This window comes from Ranitomeya imitator, chromosome 3 (genome assembly GCF_032444005.1).
Source record: "Ranitomeya imitator isolate aRanImi1 chromosome 3, aRanImi1.pri, whole genome shotgun sequence".
Classification (NCBI taxonomy): domain Eukaryota; kingdom Metazoa; phylum Chordata; class Amphibia; order Anura; family Dendrobatidae; genus Ranitomeya; species Ranitomeya imitator.
In genome coordinates this window covers 742,885,250-742,898,629 of record NC_091284.1, presented here as the reverse complement: position 1 = coordinate 742,898,629, position 13,380 = coordinate 742,885,250, and the positions used below count along the sequence as shown (strand labels likewise).

Here is a 13,380-nt window from a genome sequence, read left to right as displayed (position 1 = left end):
ATTTTAGGTAGCCATGTTTACTTCCATTTGCCTCCATTTCTTGCTAACTTACATTACTTATAGATGGCCTTATAGTACACAAAATATCACAAAACGTCACCTGCACCTTTTGGCTACGTGTCATTGGTGTCTTCATTTTTAGCCCTGTACTTTTTAAAGGGAATCTGTCAACAGGCCTTTGCTGTGTAATCTGAGGACATAATAAGGTAGGGGTTAAAGTACAGAATTCAACGATGTGTCACTTATCAAGCTGTGTGCTGTTTACTAATAGTGAAGATTTTATCACTAGGAGATTATCATTGCTCTGACTAGCTGCCCCTTGAGAACTGATCTGACTCCGCCACCTCTTGTGATAAGCAGCTCACTGTCTATAGTTGTGTACACAGAGAGCCTGGTGTGGGCGGCGGCAGCTTTCTCAGCTCTGCTACATTTAAAATCTACATTTAGAACCACTGCACCCAGTAAAGTAAGTGATACATGGTTGGATTCAGGGTCTCTTTATCTACACTATGCTGCTCTCAGGTGAGGAAGCAAAAACCTGCTGTTTCCTTTTAAAAGGATTATGCATACAGAGATCGCTGTTGGTCAGTTATTAGTACCGCCCACTTGACTCCGAAGCCCAGAATAAGCAGGGATTTCCATGAATTAGATACAAGTTATACTGAATCTTTTCCTGTAACCCTACAGCACATATCACTGTATTCATTTCTGCTTTGTAACATGTTGCATCTAAATTACATAGCATATTGGACTGTGTAATATCTCTTTAATAGATATTGTCATAATTGGAATATTTATAAATTAATACAATTATTAAGAAAAATCATATATATATTCAGAATTTGTGATAATTAATAAAAATTGCTAAAAAATACAATGTATTGCTTCAAATTTGAGTACTTTGGGGACGATTCGGCAAAATGTTTCCACTTTTGGCGTTTGTTTCTTAAGCCAGAAAGGCGACATGAGTCCCTGGCGAGACGCAAAGAGGCACACGCCACTAATAAGAGGAGACAAACATATTAAGTTGTGAGCGCATCCTAATTAATTGAACACATCTTATTCCTCATGAAGACGGTGTACGGATCAGGGACAATATTTTGTGATTCTGATCGCTTTCTTCCTGTTGTTTCCCCCAAAGCACAATGGAGCTGGCACGGACATGTGTAGGAACTCCATACTACCTCTCGCCAGAAATCTGTGAAAACCGACCCTATAACAATAAAACGTGAGTTGCTGTTTAGAAGGCTATGGGGGAGATTTAGGGTATGTTCAGCATTTTACTGTACCAGCAAAGTGAGAGATTTCAAAAATCTTGTGCATTTTTTCCCTTGCAGATCTGCAGCGTGTCTATCCTTTCAGCGTTTTTGCAGCATTTTTCACCCTTTTAAATGATAAAAAAATCAAAAAAGGGGCATTGTAAGCAGCATTTTTTGGTACCAAGAGACGTGTTTTTGGTGCAGACATTTTTGCTGCAGATACTGAACGTGTGCACATACCCTTACTGAGGTCGCTTTCAGACGTTCGTATAAATCAGTCAGAGATCGGACCTCAATGCACAGACTGGCCGTCCGTCCCCCGACCCGAGCGTGGCAGCCTTGTAGAACTATATAAAGCTTTAACGCTCAGATCAGGAGACCATTGCATTGCATTGCGGTCCAATCTCGGACCGATTTATACAGACTTGTGAATGCGTCAAATTGAGTGCACCTACTGCCAAATATTATTTGTTCTACACATTTCACCTCTTTAGTTCTGATAATTGTCAAGAGAAAGTGACAGTAGTAAAATGAGACAAATTTTTATTTAAACCGTATTAAAGGGAACCGGTCACCCCCAAAATGGAAGGTGAGCAAAGCCCACCGGCATCAGGGGCTTATCTACAGCATTCTGTAAAGAAAGGCCGTACTGGGGGCCCACGGCACGTAAAGGGAGGCCGCCATGACGGGGTTACGTGGGACCTGGGGAGCTGGAGCAGTTAGAAGGGATACGGTGGTAAGGGGTTAACTGGGAACTTGAGGGGTGGCTTTAGGGGCATTTTTTGAAAATAAGGGGTGGAACTAGGGGACTGTGGGGAGGGGGCACATAAAAAGGGGCACGCTCCTCACGCAGGCATCCATTTTAGGTGCCTGCGTGACAAGTGAGGAATCTCTGTCACACTTACCAGAATGGACGTGGAAGCGATCCTCCAGTGTCTCCGGACGGCAGCCAGCTCCCAGGGGACAGATTGGCTGAATGCATCCGTTAACAGCCTTCTCCAGGGGACATCGGGAGCACCATCGCAGGCACCGCAGGACGGGCGCCGGCCGCGGAGGACTAGGCCTCCGGCGCGCCTAAGCCCGGACATCATCCCCAGGGCCCGGCGCCGAAATAGGAGCCCCTCTGCGGACCCTCCGGTAAGCAGCGCTGTTCCCTCCACCTCACAGCGCGGCGCCGGGAGGAATCCTCCAGTGCGGCGGGGCCTACAACGGGGGGTGGATCCTTCCTCCCCTCCTTCAGTGTCTGGGCGACGTGGGGCGGCAGGAGCAGGAGCCGGTACGGCGGCCGCCAGCATGCCCGCTGGCGCCGCTCAGCGTGGGAGGCAGCGACAGCCGAGGAGACGGGGGTCAGGTGCGGTGGCCCCTCAGCGCCGAGGATTATGCGGGCGGCAGTCGGCTGGCCCTGGCATCAGCGTGCGGCCTTCTGCAGTGCACAGCTCTGGAGTCTTCAACGCAGCAGCGCCCTCTGCTGGTGGTGGCCTGGATATTGCAAGTTCTGCGCCCTCTGCTGGTGTTGGCCGGGATTTTCCTGCAGCTGCACCCTCTGCTGGTGATGGCCGGGATTTTCCTGGATCTGCGCCCTCTGCTGGTGATGGCCGGAACTTTCCTGGATCTGCGTCCTCTGCTGGTGGTGGCGGAAATTTTCCGGATTCCGGCAGGTGACATTCCGTCGCTTCGGTACGCAGTGCCGGGGACGTATCCGTGGCAAGGAGCCGCACATCTTCCATCGGGCGGCAGGATGCTGGCTCGGCCTTTTCCCTTTCCGCAGCACCAGGGCAGTCGACGGCATCACCGAGTCGCCAGGACACGGATACGGCCGCCAGGAGTTCGGCGGGCAACATCGCGGATCAAGCCGGTCGGGATGCAGGACACCTTCGGCTGGGAGCTGGATCTTCGGCTGCTGGGCTCACAGCACCCAGGCAGCTAGGTGAGAACATTTTCCCTATCTTTAATTTGCCAGGCATAGTTTCCCCTGAAGCTAGGAATAGTGACATTACTTCGGGAGTTGCTAGCGGGGGTATGGGTTTAATCCTTAGAGGTTTAGGGGAGCTAGCGGGCTTGTGGGGGTCCGGTCTTAGCAGGGGGTCTTTGCCGTCAGCTGCTTGGTTGGGAAATACGGGGTCGTTTGAGGGGTCTAGACAGTTGTCTGAAGTTACGGGTACATCCAGCAGTGCGGGTCCTGCGGCAGACACGGGGAGCTCATCAAGGGAGAAGGACGGAACAGCACCAGGGCCTGGGTCAGGAATTGATGCACCAGGTGAGGGAGCTTTGCAGGATAAGGAAAAGGAGGATGTACCGCAACTAGACGATGCAGCTAGGGGGGAGGTCTATGTCTGCTTCGAGGGCCCGTTAGGGGCACATTTAAAACAAGAGGTTAGGGAAAAAATCTGGAAAGGGGAGTACATAGAAATATTTTCTCTTTTACCCCTAGAGAGATTTAATTTGGATAGACCTAGAAGGGAGGACTCTAAAAAAGAAGATGAGGAGAAACGGAGATATAGGCTGATTCCCAGATCATTTTCAAATTGGCTGCAAGCTTTCGCTATTATGGCTAGCGTAATCGGGGAGAAGGCCCCGGAAAATTGCTCGGCATTATTTTGTTACTTAGATGCCATAGGGGAGGCTTACAGGACCTATGGGGGACAGGGTTGGTTACGCTATGACGAACAGTTTCGTCAGCGTAAGGCTTTTAGGCCAAGTATCAGGTGGGATCACAAGGACATAGCGTTGTGGATGAGAGTTATGGTCCCGTCCCGTTTAGATCAGACTAGCCAGCCTTTTCACAGGGGCGCCGGGAGTTCAGGGCAGTCAGGACACTCGGCGGCTTTGCAGAAGGGACTGTGTTTCGCCTTCAATGATGGCATATGCAGATTCGGGAGCAAGTGTAAATATAGGCACGAGTGTTCAACCTGCGGGGGGGTGCATAGCGCTTCAAAATGTTTCAGGGGTAACAGGCAAAAAGTTGGAGATTCAGCTGACAAAAGGGGTGACTCCGGTGCAGTGGGTCGTGATGGAGGCCTTTCTAAGTAGATACCCTGATAGGTCAGCTGCAGTTTTATTGCGCGACGGTTTTAAGGAGGGTTTCAAAATCCCTTATGTTGAGCAGGATGTTAGTTTAAAAAGAAAAAATTTGAAATCGGCGTTACAATTCCCGGAGGTCGTGTCGGAGAAGTTGAATAAGGAAGTTGCTCTGGGAAGAATGGCAGGCCCGTTTGTCGCCCCTCCGATTGCAAATCTGAGGGTGTCACCTCTTGGCGTGGTCCCTAAGAAAGAACCTAATAAATTTAGGTTAATCCATCACCTGTCATTTCCGAAGGGATCTTCAGTTAATGATGGTATTGATCCCGAGTTGAGTTCGGTGTCGTACTTATCATTCGATTCAGCGATGGAGTGGGTTAGAGCATGTGGAAAGGGGGCTAAGCTGGCTAAGACCGACATCGAAGCGGCCTTTCGTTTGTTGCCAGTTCATCCTGACAGTTTGCATTTATTGGGTTGTTTTTGGGATGGCGGCTTCTTTGTTGATCGTTGTCTTCCCATGGGTTGCTCGATTTCATGTGCTTACTTTGAGGCCTTCAGCACGTTCCTAGAATGGGTGGTGAAAGATGTGTCTGGGATACGCTCATGTTCGCACTATCTGGACGACTTTCTGTTTATAGGGTCAGCGGAATCAGCAGATTGTTCGATTTTGTTGCATACAATGGAGAGTGTGACAAAAAACTTCGGGGTGCCTTTGGCGGAGGATAAAACAGTTGGTCCGGTGACAGTGTTGAGCTTCCTAGGCATTGAAATCGACACGGTAGCAATGGAATGTAGGCTACCTGCAGACAAGGTTACCGCGTTGCGCCAAGATGTGGTTGATACGATTGGTTTGAAGAAGATAAATTTGCGCAGTTTGCAATCGTTGTTAGGGAAACTGAACTTTGCATGTAGGATCATGCCGATGGGTCGAGCGTTCTGCCGCCGCCTATCCTTGGCAACAGTAGGGGTAAAGTCCCCTTTGCATTTCATCAGGATAAAGAAAGAGTTTCGGGACGATTTGAAGATGTGGGCGGATTTTCTGGACGAGTACAATGGCAGATCTCTGTGGATTCAGCCGGTGGCAGATGCTACCTCCTTGGGCATTTTGGTGCATGTCGTTGAAATGAGTGGCTTTGGTCTTTTCTTTCATGGTAGCTGGTCAGCAGCGGCTTGGCCGGAAGAATGGAAGGAGGAGGGGTTAACAAACAACCGGCTACTGTTGCATTTGTTCCCCAGGGTAGTTGCGTTGGCCCTGTGGGGTGACAAATTGAGGAATTTGAAGATTTCTTTTCATTGTGAGCATGTTGGAACGGTGACGGCGGTAAACTCGTTGTCAGCGGCTACGCCTGCAGTAGTGAAGGTCTTGCAGCACTTGGTTTTCCTGGGTCTTAAGTTTAACTTATGGATTGTATCTGAAGTTAGCTTGTCAGCGCCTGATCCAATAGTTGTTGCTCTTTCTCAATTTCAGTGGCAGCTTTTCCGGGATTTGGCACCACAGGCGGAGAGCGCGGGCCGGGATTGTCCAGTGGAGTTGTGGAACCTGCCGCGAGGGCCGTAACAGAGTTATTTACCAAATCGCTCGCGGATTCATCTTGGTCTCATTATAATCAGGCTTGGAGCTTGTGGGAATCCTGGATGTCAAGTATGGACCAGGATATGGAGGAGGAGTATGGTTTGTTGTTGTTCTTAGGTCATCATTGGGAGGCAGGTTGGTCTGTGACACGTTTGAATAAGTTTCTGGCGGGGCTAGCCTTCAACCTTAAATGGAGGGGGGGTAAGGATATAACGAAATCCTTCTTGGTTCGGCAAGTTGTTCGGGGTTGGAAGAAAGGCTTGAAGGCTTCGGACGGTCGCCGACCCGTATCTTATGAGGTGCTCTCAGCCATTGAGCGGAAGTTGCAAGAGGTGTGTTTTTCCGAATGGGAAGTGGTTCTGTTCTGTGCAGCCTTTTCTTTGGCCTTCTTTGGGGCATTTCGGTTAGGTGAGTTGGTTAGCCCGTCCGTTAGTAAAAAAGGTATTTTGTTAAGAGAAAACGTGGATGTCGAAGGGAATAAGGTGGTAGTGTTTATTAAGGCTTCCAAAACGGACGTGTATGGGAAAGGGTGCAAAGTGGTGTTGTTCAATGTTGAAGGATCCCCGGTGTGCCCGGTGGCATCCGTGAAGAAGTACATGGCAAAGGGCGGGGTGTTAGACGAGCCATTCTTGGTGCACGAAAATGGGTCTTTCTTGTCCCGTTTTCAGTTTATTTCTGTTTTTAGGAAATGTTTGGCGGCAGCGGGCTTACCTGCAACACAATATAGTGGTCACTCATTCAGGATCGGGGCAGCGACTGAGGCCGCTAGGTGGGGCCTTGGTGAGGATGTGGTTCGGAGAATTGGGAGGTGGGAATCTTCAAGATTCCAGTCGTATGTTCGCCCAAACCTATTGTGAGTTAGAAGCTGTGTTAAGTTAATTGTTTGTTGCCTTTCTTTCTGTGTTGCAGGGCCTGATCCGATGCTCGTCTGGATCATGGGGCATTCGTATGTTGTATGGGCTGCGTTGCGTGCTGCGGTTTGTCCGGACGGTCGTCAGTTGGGTCTTTCTCGAGAGACAGTGACTTTACGATGGATCGGTAAAAGGGGGATGGTGTGGAAGGAATGGTTACCTGAATTTCATCGTTTTGTTAGACTGGATAGAGTGCCGGAGATCGTGGTGATACATTTAGGGGGGAATGATTTGGCTAAACGGTCTTGTAGGGAGCTGATTAAGGATATCAAATTCGATATCCTGAGGTTCTGGGTCATGTTTCCAAAAGTGTTGTTGGTGTGGTCCGACATCATTCCCCGTAAAAGATGGAGAGGTGCTAGATCACACGAGGGGGTGAACAGGGCCCGGATTAAAATAAACAGGGCCATATCTCGGTTTATGGTGAGGAATGGCACGTTGGCCGTGAGACATGTGGACTTGGAAACGGGTCAAGGAGCTTACTGGAGAGCTGATGGCGTGCACCTGAACGCGGTCGGTAATGATATGTGGTGTTTGGCTATCCGTAGTGGCATTGAATTAAGCTTGAAGGTGTGGAGGGACATGAATGGCTAAGGTGTCAGGCCATTCGTGTTCGTGGCGGGGGTGGAGGTCCTCGAAGTCGGTGGAAATGGTAAATCGTGGTTCAATGGGGTGGGGATCTTGAGAGGTCCTGGACACCCCATGAGAGAATTTAACAAGGCGCGGTACGGTTATTCCGCGTGAGGTGGATTTATGGACCCCTGGCATGGGGGTGGGTTCGGTGGACCAGGATTGGTTGTTATCTATCCCTGAGCTGGTGCTTTACGGCTGGGGGTAAGACTCATCCTGGGCTGAACATTGTGGAGTTTTTGGGATACTGAGTTTTTTATAACTTTGGGGCTTCGAGGACCGCCCCTCCTATTCTGGGTTGTCATAAAAGTTCTGTTATCTTTTATTTAATAAAATCTCTGCTGTGGCCAATTAAATCCAACATATGTCTCCGTCTGCTGTTTTGAGTACGTTAGAAGTTTATTCTTTAGATTGTTAAGAGATCTGTTTAAGGGGGTTGGGGTAATTTTTTCCAGGTCACGGAACTCACGTATACCCTATGTCATGCTATAGATAAGCCCCCGATGTATCCTGAAAGATGAGAAAAAGAGGTTACATTATACTCACCCAGGGGCGGTCCCGCTGCAGTCCGGTCCGATGGGCGTCGCGGTCCGGGGCCTCCCATCTTCATACAATGGCGTCCTCTTCTTGTGTTCACGCTGCGGCTTCGGCGCAGGCGTACTTTGTCTGCCCTGTTGAAGGCAGAGCAAAGTACTGCAGTGCGCAGGTGCCTGGTCTCTCTGACCTCTCCCGATGCCTGCGCACTGCAGTACTTTGCTCTGCCCTCAAAAGGGCAGACAAAGTACGCCTGCGCCGAAGCGTGAAGACCAGAAGAGGACGTCATCGTAAGAAGATGGGAGGCGCCGGACCGGACCGCAGCGGGACCGCCCCTGGGTGAGTATAATCTAACGTCTTTTTCTCATCTTTCAGGATACATCGGGGGCTTATCTGCAGCATTACAGAATGCTGTAGATAAGCACCTGATGCCGGTGGGCTTGTCTCACCTTCGATTTTGGGGTGACAAGTTCTCTTTAAGGAACAAATCTCAGGACTCGTTTTCTTCCTGACTGCAGAGTCCACATCCATAAGTAAAGTGCCCATTTTTCTGTTTCAGGGATATCTGGTCTCTCGGATGTGTGCTCTATGAACTTTGTACCCTCAAACATCCGGTGAGTAATAATTTTATTGTGCAAATATTGAATTGGGCAAAAGTAAAGTAACAAAGAAGAAAGAGAAGAACACAAAAAACTTTACTGAAAGAAAACAATCCAATAATATAGGACACCTACAGTATATGCTATTGTATCCGTCTCCTGCGATACCCTTCCCTGTGGCATGCAGGATGCAATGTGATAAAGTATCTAGAAAAAAAATACAAAATGTAAAGCATAAGGCCTCATTTAAAAAAAAAAAAAAAAAGTTTCATCTTATCTCTTATCTGTCAGTCTAGTGCAGTCCATTTTCTTCACAGGCTCATAGACTTGAAATGCCATTTTGATCTGACACTAGCATCATAATTGAACATACCTATGTGATTTTGCACCGACCTCTAGGTCCTCCAGGACCCCATTCACTAATTTAGGTACAAGTCCTATCTGTGAAAAAGACAGGTAGCACCCATATGCAAAAACTGATGTCTGAATGATGCTGTTGAGTGACAGTGGTTATAGCCTCTGGGCTGCACAGTATGTTGCTGGCTGCAGAATGAGTCAACTGAGAGTCTGTTAGTGAGCTGGTTCTGAGCTCCTCTCACTTGTTTTATGTTCAGCTCCACTGTGGTTATATATTAGCTATGAGGAGCCAAAAACAGCAAATAAGAGTTACAAACTTTCCTGTAACAACAAGCTCACAGAGGGATTCTTGGTTAACCCCTTCTACAGCCAGCAATAGACATTGCAGCACAAAGGCTATGGAAGGCCAACAATGAACATTTTTTTAATACAGAACTGCACAAGTGATTTTTAGCCCAAAATACAATAAATAAAATAATGCCCCTGCAAGTGTCCATATTGCTTAGCTTAGGAGAGCCTGTCACAGAGGAGCTGCATCCTTGGGGGGTGCATTATTCGGAAGCTGATGTAAATGACCCAATTTTTGTATTCTTTTTAGTTTGAAGCTGACAACGTAAAACAACTGGTGTTGAGAATCTGCCGTGGTCGGTATGAGCCACTTTCTTCAAAGTATTCATATGATCTGAGGACATTAATCTCTCAGCTCTTTAAAATATCCCCACGAGACCGACCGTCGGTCACCTCCATATTGAAGAAGCCTTTCCTAGAAAAGCGTATACGCAGTTTTTTGAGTCCAAAGGTAGGTAATGTTTATTCTGGCTTAAAGGGATATTCCAGTTTTGACCAATAAAGCTCCTTCATTGTAGTGTTTTATTAAAAATTAGTAACAAGTCGACCCGTGTACCAGTGTGTCCATCACATGATCTGGGTGAATGTCCATCTTCTAGAAGTAAACAATGAAGGCTCCTATTCAATAATTAGACCACATTCACACTAGCAGTATTAGGTCAGTATTTTACATCATGTAATGTATCAGTATTTGTCGCCAAAACCAGGAGTGGAACAATCAGAGGAAAAGTATAATAGAGACATATGCACCACTTCTGTATTTTTCATCCACTCCTGGTTTTGGCTTACAAATACTGATGTAAAATACTGACCAGTAGTGTAACATAGTAACATAGTTAGTAAGGCCGAAAAAAGACATTTGTCCATCCAGTTCAGCCTATATTCAGCTACCCGGGAGCGGGGCAGAGGGTGCGGGTGCCCCGGGCCCAGTGCTCTGAGGGGGCCCACCCGGAGCTACGCTACTGACATCTGTATTGGCACGCTGCACTCCCCGATACAGTTACATTCTGCGGCAGAGCAGGGAGAATCGATCTCCCTGCTCTGCTGCCCGGCCGCTATGGGGCCCCTGAGCAGGTGGGGGGGCCCGGTGGCAGCAGTGCCCCCCCCCCTCGCTGTCATCGGAAGATCAGCTGTACCGGCATTTAGCCGATACAGCTGATCGCATTGATGGGAGAAGGAGCGCTGCGCTCCTTCTCCCATCATCCCCCTGTCAGTGTCGGCGTCTGACATCGCCGACACTGATAGCGGGCGCGATGACGTCACTGCCCGACGCCCGCTGTCAGGAGAGCAGCGGGAGCAGCACAGGAACTGGGAAGTAGAGAGGTGAGTATTTATTTATTTTACTTTTTTTAATGGGTGCTGCTGCCTTATTACAGGGTCTGCCTATGGGGGCTGCCTTATTACAGGGTCTGCCTATGGGGGCTGCCTTATTACAGGGTCTGACTATGGGGGCTGCCTTATTGCAGGGTCTGACTATGGGGGTGCTGCCTTATTACAGGGTCTGCCTATAGGGGTGTTGCCTTATTACAGAGTCTGACTATGGGGGTGCTGCCTTATTACAGGGTCTGCCGCCTTATTACAGGGTCTGCCTATAGGGGTATTGCCTTATTACAGAGTCTGCCTATGGGGGTACTGCCTTATTACAGGGTCTGCCTATATGGGGGTGCTGCCTTATTACAGGGTCTGCCTATGGGGGCTGCCGTATGCTATAGAGTGTGCCTATGGGAAGTGCATTATATTATATTGTGGACTATTTGGTGCATTATGCTACTGTATATGGAGACTATCTAGGGGGCCATCATACAGTATGGAGATTTCAGTGTGGGGGTCATTATATATTGTTTGAGCCATCAAACAGTTTGGGGGCTAATAATAATAATAATAATAATAATCTTTATTTATATAGCGCCAACATATTCCGCAGCGCTTTACAGTTTAACAGTTTCAAACACAAAAGTCATAAGTAACAACGTTAACAATACAATAATTAAAGCAAAATAAGACGACCCTGCTCGTGAGAGCTTACAATCTACAATGAGGTGGGGAGATACAAATTACAGGTGTGTATTTACAATGATGTATTTACAATCATGGTCCAGCCATCTTCAGAGGTTGGGGAATAGATGGGGATAGTGAATGGGCTACACACACACAAACATAACATAACTTTCATTAGTGAACGTGATAGGCCGCTCTGAACAAATGTGTTTTGAGCGAGCGCCTAAAACTATGCAAATTGTGGATGGTCCTAATATCTTGGGGTAGAGCATTCCAGAGGATTGGCGCAGCACGCGAGAAGTCTTGGAGTCGGGAGTGGGAGGTACGGATTAGTGCAGAGGTTAATCGAAAGTCATTTGCAGAGCGCAGTGGTCTGTTAGACTGATAGACAGAAATGAGGGAGGAGATGTAAGGGGGTGCCGCACTGTGGAGAGCTTTGTGGGTGAGAACAAGTACTTTGAATTGTATCCTACTACTACTACTACTAAAGAGTCAATATAGTGAGTGGGTGCATTATACTGTGTATAAGAGAGCATCATGCTGTGTATAGGGGAGCTGTACAGGGGGGAGACTCGGGGCATTATTAAATGTAAAGTGGGCACTTATTGTTATAGGGGAACTCAGGTTACTGTGGCTATCAAAGGGGCACACAGGGCATTATTACTTTCTAGGGGCAAAATATGGGCACTGTTTTCTAGGGCACTTGCACCCGGCATTACTATATTATAGAGGGGTGCTTTAGAATTTATAGGGCACAGAGAACCACACAGCAGGTGCAATAATAGGGTCACATAGGGCAGCAGAGGCTCAGTATTGGGGTATCAGGTGCAGTAATAGGGTCACATACGTCAGCAGCGGCTCAGTATTGGGGTATCGGGCAGTAATAGGGACACATACGGCAGCAGCAGTTCAGTATTGTGGTATCAGTTGCTGTAATAGGGACACATACGGCAGCAGCGGCTCAGTATTGTGGTATCAGGTGCAGTAATAGGGACACATACGGCAGCAGCGGCTCAGTATTGGGGTATCAGGTGCAGTAATAGGGACACATACGGCAGCAGCGGCTCAGTATTGTGGTATCAGTTGCAGTAATAGGGACACATACGGCTGCAGAAGCTCGGTATTGGGGTATCAGGTGCAGTAATGGGGACACATACGGCAGCAGAGGCTCAGTATTGGGGTATCAGGTGCAGTAATAGGGACACATACGGCAGCAGAAGTTCGGTATTGGGGTATCAGGTGCAGTAATGGGGACACATACGGCAGCAGAGGCTCAGTATTGGGGTATCAGGTGCAGTAATAGGGACACATACGGCAGCAGCGGCTCAGTATTGTGGTATCAGTTGCAGTAATAGGGACACATACGGCAGCAGAAGCTCGGTATTGGGGTATCAGGTGCAGTAATAGGGACACATACGGCAGCAGCAGCTCAGTATTGGGGTATCAGGGGCAGTAATAGGGAAAACGTACAGCAGCGGTGGCTCAGTATTGGGGTATCAGGGGCAGTAATAGGGACACATATGGCAGCAGCGGCTCAGTATTGGGGTATCAGGTGCAGTAATAGGGACACATACAGCAGCAGCGGTTCAGTATTGGGGTATCAGGTGAAGTAATAGGGACACATATGGCAGCAGCGGCTCAGTATTGGGGTATCAGGGGCAGTAATAGGGACACATATGGCAGCAGCGGCTCAGTATCGGGGTATCAAGGGCAGTAATAGGGACACATACGGCAGCAGCGGCTCAATATTGGGGTATCAGGTGCAGTAATAGGGACACATACGGCAGCAGCGGCTCAGTATTGGGGTATCAGGTACAGTAATAGGGACACATACGGCAGCAGCGGCTCAGTATTGGAGTATCAGATGCAGTAATAGGGACACATACGGCAGCAGTGGCTCAGTATTGGGGTATCAAGTGCAGTAATAGGGACACATACGGCAGCAGTGGCTCAGTATTGGGGTATCAGGGGCAGTAATAGGGACACATACGGCAGCAGTGGCTCAGTATTGGGGTATCAGGTGCAGTAATAGGGACACATACGGCAGCAGCGGCTCAGTATTGGGGTATCAGGGGCAGTAATAGGGACACATATGGCAGCAGCGGCTCAGTATTGGGGTATCAGGTGCAGTAATAGGGACACATACGGCAGCA

General features: G+C 48.4%; 1 protein-coding gene across 9 annotated transcripts in view; it reads left to right on the top strand.

The window, feature by feature from the left end:
- NEK5 (NIMA related kinase 5) overlaps positions 1-13,380 on the top strand; it is a 123,822-nt gene that overhangs the window by 74,874 nt on the left and 35,568 nt on the right. For all 9 annotated transcript variants that reach the window (XR_011319415.1, XM_069758899.1, XM_069758897.1 and 6 more), the window contains 3 exons: positions 1,142-1,228; positions 8,485-8,539; positions 9,480-9,680. Coding sequence is in view for 8 of the 9 variants with exons in the window: in XM_069758899.1 (XP_069615000.1) it covers positions 1,142-1,228; positions 8,485-8,539; positions 9,480-9,680 (343 nt within the window). In the remaining variant the exon portion in view is untranslated. The remainder of the gene's footprint in view (positions 1-1,141; positions 1,229-8,484; positions 8,540-9,479; positions 9,681-13,380) is intronic.